This window comes from Poecilia latipinna, unplaced genomic scaffold, assembly GCF_001443285.1.
Source record: "Poecilia latipinna isolate Pla-1442-1.1 unplaced genomic scaffold, P_latipinna-1.0 Scaffold492, whole genome shotgun sequence".
Taxonomy (NCBI): Eukaryota; Metazoa; Chordata; class Actinopteri; order Cyprinodontiformes; family Poeciliidae; genus Poecilia; species Poecilia latipinna.
In genome coordinates this window covers 116,258-123,411 of record NW_015113108.1, presented here as the reverse complement: position 1 = coordinate 123,411, position 7,154 = coordinate 116,258, and the positions used below count along the sequence as shown (strand labels likewise).

Genomic DNA, 7,154 nt, shown 5'->3' with positions numbered 1-7,154 from the left:
TATATATATATATATATATATATATGAACGAAATTGTCAGACAAATGGTGTTGCGTTCAAGTACAGTACAGAGTAAAACTCCACAGGGCCATAAGCCCTGGTTTAGCATGTTTTAATTATATTTAGTTCTGATTATGCTAAAATACACAACACTGTATCATTAAACTCCTATTTCGACTGTAAACTAATCTTAATAATTACCCAGCCGCCAGTCTGTCTTAAACTCTTACAGACCAGTGAGTCACATATGACATCTAGAAAAGTTTCAGGCATGGTTATGTTGACAGTGTAGGTGAGGAGTTGGACACAAAAATGTTAGTTAGAACAACATTCATTATAACAAAGCTGTGTATATATAGAAGGTTACCAGAAAAAAAGGCATTGCAGATTGCGCAAGAGGTGCAATGTGTTGCAGGTTAATAAGAGTTTGGTAAGACTGCTGGGTGTTAAGATAGAACCCTGGTTTGAAGCCTTTTTAACTTGTTATACATCAGCTACACAGTGTGTCTGTCAAGAGTAAATTGAAGAAAAACCTCTCTGATACTTTTGTTATATAAAAAAAAAATCTCTACAGAATATCTCCAGAGATTCTACATGTAGAGTGTTTGTCACGCGCAATCTGCCATCCCCCACCAACCTTTGTCATTGTCCACAAACAACTGGGAAGTGACTTGTAGCATTGACTCCAACAACTGCCTGTGCCTACACACGTTCCTGTAAAAAACATATTCAGTATTTAGACTATTTCTACACAATTAGAGACCATCAGCGCATTCCTCCCAAACACTCAAGAGCATTTTCAAATGCACGGTTTATACACTAAACACGAGAGTTTACTGTACAGTACAGCCAGCAGGTAGCATTGAGGAACTTTAAAGAAGCGCAAACTGTAGCTCAACATTCAACTTTCCATCTAATTTAGTCAGATTTTACATGGTTCTACATTAGTAGTGTAATGTGACAGAGTTTGTAGCAGTGAGAAAAAGCCTTGTAATGCCAGTTCATGCAAGATTACTCTTTTTTTTTTGTTCCTCCCCCCCTCCCCAAAACATTTTTATTTTACAATTACAGATTATCCTAAACTCTTTGTCTAGATTTGTTTTTCTGTTATAACATTCTGGACATTTGAGAACAAAAATATTCAGCTTAAAACGGCTTAAAATAGACTTAATCGGTGAAACAACTTTTGATTTTCTGTTTCAGAGACCAGATTTATTTCAAAATCTTTTCTTCTTCTATTTGCCATAAGACAGAAATATCATATAACGCATGTAAATTAGATAAACAATTTCACTTGGAAATAAAGTCCCAAAATAGCACTTTTATAACTTTGCTTGGCATTTAATATGATCTAATTGAAAGACACAAGGCCCAGTTCAACCTGAATTCAAATTTGCCAAAAAACCAGTGAGTGAAATAGCGTGCATATTCAGTGAGAAGGTTGATAAAACGCTGAAATGTCAATGTGATGTGGCAAATCAAAGACAGATTGTTTACTTCACTATTTTCTTTTTACCTTTATTTATAGAAGTATATCTCACTGAGACAGGATGGAGTCATCGCCAAGAGCAACCAGTTTGGATAAAGAATCTATTATTATTTTTCTTTTTGGGGAAAATAATGATACCTGCAAAATCAAACATTTTTTGATACTGTTTTACCCATGCCATTTCAGACCTGGAAAATAGTAAAAAAAAAAAAAAAAGTCCCATACCCTAACCGTTTCCAAAATTTTGCAGACTGTGAAAGAACTTTACTTAGAATTTATAATAAAAACCCAAGTTTTCCCAAGCACCACCATGTTTGACAGACATTTTAAGTGTTGTTCAACAAGCCTATGCCTTTTCAGTTTATTTAAATATATATATATATTTCTAAGCACTGTGTGTTTGTTTTAAGTATGTACTTCAGTTAGGTGTGACATTTATTCTGAGAAATTACATTTTATAAATTTGAAGCTGTAAAAAAATAGAACAGAGCTCCATAGAAGTAAGAATTATCCAAGGGGATAAAAAAAAAACAGTCTCACCAACTGTGACCTTAAAAATCCAAACATGGCTGCTCTCAATTGAAAAAAAAACAACTCTTTACTTGCTCTTTTGACCAAAAGTGTCCCATTATACCTTTAGCTAACACAAATAAATCCAGAAAGTCCAAAATGCGGTGAAGAACATAACTATTAGCTTCTATTGCTAACAGCAGTTAGCATGGTCACTAAGCATCCCAGCCAGTCATTCTCACCATTTTTTCCAATTTGGAACTGGATCACAGTTAAACTCGGTTCAAAGATCCAACTTCTGACTAGACAATTTAACTGAATGCAGCATAAGACGCTGTCAGAACTTGATCTTTGTTCAATTTCCTGTGGCTTGTGAAAGAAGCCTTTAAAAAGACTTGAACAAATGTTAGCTAAAACAAAAAAAAAATTACATCAGTAAAGCTAAACGCATTTTCCATTAGCATTCCTATTATTGTGTGAGGATCCTATGAAGTAGCATGCTAATGTTGGAAGCAAAGAAGAGACATTTGGGAAGATTGGTTATAGATGAACATCATTGTAATCTGTCAGCTGTCAAAATAAAATAGAGAGAGAGCTCAATACATAAGTTTTAATGAATTATACCACATTATAGTGATCATTAATGTGATACGGATGTTAGAACTCACCTTTGCTCAGAATGGTAGGAAATTAACTTTACGAATCCGTTTAGCTACCGCTAACATAAAAACAAGCTAGGTTAACTTTAGCTTGTAATCGTTATCAAAAGGTAAAACCATCTTGTCTCTGATTCATCTAGATTAACTGGAATGCTGTGTGAAGCTTACACTTGGTAAGTGGGAGATATCCCACCAATACTGACCTGAAAATCCAAAATGGCTGCCACAGGTATAAACACAGAGTAAATTGAAGCCCCAAACCGCCTTCTGCGCTTTAATGATTCGGATCTCTTTTAACTTTGTGCACATACAGTACTGTACATATTTCTTTAGCATTTCAATTTGCAAAACGCTATAAGTATATTGCAATTAACGCCTACCAATAAGAATTATCATCGTCATCAATATTATAGTAAGTATCCTGGACATGGAGCTCAAAAACTAACAAGCCCAACTTGTTTTCTAGCTAGGAACTGGAACTGAAGTACATCAGGTGGGACGTTTTTCATGAACTGAATTCTTATTCTGACCTGAATCAAAGTTCTGATTTCAGAGGCAATTGGAAATATTTACTGAGGGTACGAAAATGAGCTCAGAACTGCAAACGGGGCATCTGATTGAGTTGAGAACGTTTTGCAGCCGTCTATCCCTGAGCGTGGTGCAGAGAGTAGGGATCAGTTCATGGACACAGTGGAATATAAAACACCTATGTCATGATAACTGCATATTGTAGCCAAAAAGTCCCTTCATTCATGTTAACTCAAATGTAGTTTTATATGTCAAAGTGGGAACAAAATGAAGCAGCTGAAGAGGATGAAGGCACTCCCCCCTCAAAGAACTTAGAAACAAAACATAAAATAGCTCATCTTCACTTCACAGAGATATATGCAGGAGTTAAGACACAGGTACATAGGCAGGTAAGATTTGGCCCAAAAGTGACCCCAAAGTCCGGTTCGCTTTGGAAAATGGATTCACTTTTATTCAGGTCAATGTAGTCGCTTGGTATGCCTGCAGAAAGCTCAGGACCAAATAGACTAATCACATCCTTATCTAGACTTAGCTAATTTTTTTTTTTTTTATAGCAGCGCTGACAGAATTAGCGTAGCATGTTATGACGAGCACCTCCAGGCCAAAACACAGGCAGCACAGTGGTCTGAAACACCCCAACTCGCAAAAGTATTCACACCCCTTGATCTGTTTCACATTAGGTCACACAACCACATCAAATGTCTCTGCATTTAATTGGGATTTTTGTAGGATAGATCAAGACAAAGACACATATGACAAAAAAAAGAAAAAAAGAAATGTTTTTTCATTTACTATAAAAAATCTGAATCTTGAAGCCGATTCTCTGAAGCGATGTCAGATTAGCAGTCAGATTTTATCTTTAGAAACTGTAGAAAGAAAACCTGGATCATTTTCACAATAATTAACTACATTGTTTTGGTCTGTTGCATAAAATCCCAATAAAATACAATTATGGTTTAAATGCTTTAAGATTTTGCCATATATAGGCTTTTGTAAGTAAGATCAACCTCTCTTACAGGAAGTACATAAATATGAGTCAAGCTTGTTTAGTAGTAAATAGATTTGGCTTGAGTTAATGTTACATTTGCTTTCCACCCCTCTAAGAGGCAATTTGCCTTAGTTTACTTAAACCTGAACCTAAAGTGCAAAACTGAAACATTTTGCCAACTGTGGTATTATAATTGTAATATTGTAGAGTAAGTAAGGCAGTCAAATTGGCCTACAAATCTTTTTTTTCCTGTAATTTCAATTAAATAAGACAATGGAGAAGAATAAAATGTAACAGATTCAATTCATTTTCTAGAAGGTTAACTATGGTGGAAGGCATGCACTTCAGATTTGTTGATTTCTTGCTGGGGTTAGCTTAGCTTAGCTTAGCTCTGGAAGAAATTAATACTTTAGTTGTAGTAGCAGCGCCCTCTATAAAATTGTGTACACTAGCTAGCCCCTTGTTCACAAAGAGCACCAACATCCTCATCTGTACAGTCGACGTCGACTTTAGTGTTTACTTGATTTGCCCGATTTTCCTGATTTGCTCGTTTTGGCGGCTTTGGTAGCTTTGATGTCCATTTTGGTCTTTTGGATGCGCGAGAAGATCTCCTTAAAAAGAGCCTTGTACTCCGGAGTGTTCTGCCCCAGTCGCTTATCCACCGCCTCCACCTGCTTGCTGATGCTCTCCATGGCTTCGGGAGTGGAGGGGGACTGGGTGGTCGTCGGGGGAGGTGCCGGGACGGGGCCCACGGCGCAGTCTTTCATGGACGGGTCGCGGGAGACGGGACGGGAAGTCTGGACGCCGGCGTGGCACAGGCTCTCCTCATGCCGCCTGCACTTGCCTAGCAGCTCCTCGTATTTCTCCAGCAGGGCGTGGTACTGCTCGTCCACCTCCCTGAGGATGGACATCCCCCTCTTCCTCACGCTGTTGGCGTGGAGGGCGTAGCTGCCTCTCCTGCGGCCAGATGCGTCCCGTGCCACGATGGCGTTGAGCGCCGTGTCGCTGCAGCTTTTCCTCACAGGGCTGGACTCCGGCAGCTGCTCGCCTCCGACGCCGCCTCCACCCTCGGCCTCCTCCCGCACGCCGCCGCCTCCGCCGCCAGCGTCGCCGTCCTCCGCTTCCAGGAACGTGTCGGTTTCCGGGGTGATGCTGAGGACGGTCTGGGTCAGGGCGACGCCGTCGTCCTCGCCGCTCAGGAGGAAAGTCCGCGCGCGGCGGAGCTGCTGCAGCTCCTGCAGCTCCACCTCCAGCTCCCGCACACGAGCCTGGCAGCTCTCAGCGTCCTGTCAGGAGGCAAAACAAACAAACAAAAAAAAAAAACAGAGAGAGAGAGAGAGAGAGAGAGAGAAAGACAGAGAAAGAAAGAGAAACCCCAATCAGCTCACCACTTAGATCTTGCAAAAAAACAAAACAAAAGCAGACGTTTCTTTGGTCTTTTTCTCGTCAGACACGTTTACATTTCTTGCTAGATGTGCTAGCTTGTGGAGCAAAGCAGCTCGATAAAAAAAAAAAAATCGTTTTGCTTCTCTAACCTGCACACGCGTCTGCAGCCGAGAAAACTCTGCGATCAGGAGGTTGCACTCTTTCTCCACTCCCTCCCTTCGACCCCGCTCTGTCCGGACGGCGGCTCTCAGCGCCGACACCGCTTCCCTCAGGTGCTGACTGTCCTCCTCACACGGCTGTCTCTTGGCCTCCAAAGTGAAGCTCTCGGCCCGGCCCACTACAAACTCATCCTCATACCTAGCAGGAAAATCATTGGAGTTTTACTCTTTTTTCCCCTCTGGGCTTTATCTTTATCGATTAAACAGAAAATGCCCACCTGGGCGCGGTGCAGAGCTCCCGCAGGCACGGGAACGAGTGGATGGTCTTGCGTCGCTCCCTCTTCTCCCTCCTGACTCGGAGCTGCTCCATCGAGCGGAGCTGCTCCACCTGCGCCGACAGAGACTCCACCTGATTCTGCAGAGTCTCAATAGTCCCCGTTAAGCTGGAGCAGAAGACAAAACAAAAAGAGGCACACAACTTAGGGCTGAAACGATTAATCAGATTAATCGTGATTAATCACCATTGAAATGAAATCATTATTGGACACTTTAATTAGGATGAAACAACTGAAGTGCAAAACTATCTATTTGTTTTAATTGGATGACTGGCCTAGCGTAGCAAGTTTTCTGTAAACCCTGCTTTACATTTAAGCGCTAATAAAAAAGGAATGAATGAGGGCCAAACGATTAAACCGGGTCAGGAGAGCGCTCCGTCCTTCACACCTCTCGATCTTTTGCTGCGAGGCTTTGCTGTCCTTGACCAGCGTGTGGTTGGTGCGCTCCAGTTCTCTGGCCGTGCCGTCCAGCTGCTCGTACACTTTGGCGTGTTGCTCGTTCATGTCCCGAAGGACCTCCAGCTGCTTGGTCAGGTACTAGAGAGCCAGACACAAATGCCGACGTGACAGAAATAACAGCGATAATTAGATTTAGGCACATTTTTCCATTTCTAAAACGTCAGCTTGAACATTTAAAAACATAACTCAGACACTGCCAGCAACATGGCCTCTCATATGAGCCAGGATGTGAGAGGAGTGATGCGGGAACAGAAAAAAAATTGTCGCTAAGGTCATGATGCTAAGACTTAAAGGGCCTTGCTAATATATAAATACCTCTTGGCAAAACTGCATCAGTTTCATGTGACAGACAAACATTTTTTAGAAATAAAAATCTAAAAAGTGTGGATTGCATTTTTATCGATCTATTCTGAACACCTTAACGGTGCGGATGACGTACGGTGTTGTTTTTTTGTTTGGATAAAAAGTAACATTCTGGTCTCATTTGATCAGTGCAATAAAAGAATAAACTGTTGTATCTACAAAAATATAAAAAAATGTAAAAAATTATATATATATATATATATATATATATATATATATATATATATATATATATATATATATATATATATATATATATATAAAAATTATATATCTCAC

The 7,154-nt window shown here is 40.3% G+C and overlaps 1 protein-coding gene across 1 annotated transcript in view; it reads right to left on the bottom strand.

The window, feature by feature from the left end:
* Window positions 1-1,502: 1,502 nt before the first annotated feature.
* LOC106952102 (cerebellar degeneration-related protein 2-like) overlaps window positions 1,503-7,154 on the bottom strand; it is a 17,684-nt gene continuing 12,032 nt past the window's right edge. The window contains exons 3-6 of the mRNA XM_015040004.1: window positions 6,442-6,590; window positions 5,997-6,161; window positions 5,710-5,917; window positions 1,503-5,460 (exon numbers count right to left, since the gene is read on the bottom strand). Coding sequence (XP_014895490.1) covers window positions 4,684-5,460; window positions 5,710-5,917; window positions 5,997-6,161; window positions 6,442-6,590 — 1,299 coding nt within the window. The 3' untranslated portion in view covers window positions 1,503-4,683. The remainder of the gene's footprint in view (window positions 5,461-5,709; window positions 5,918-5,996; window positions 6,162-6,441; window positions 6,591-7,154) is intronic.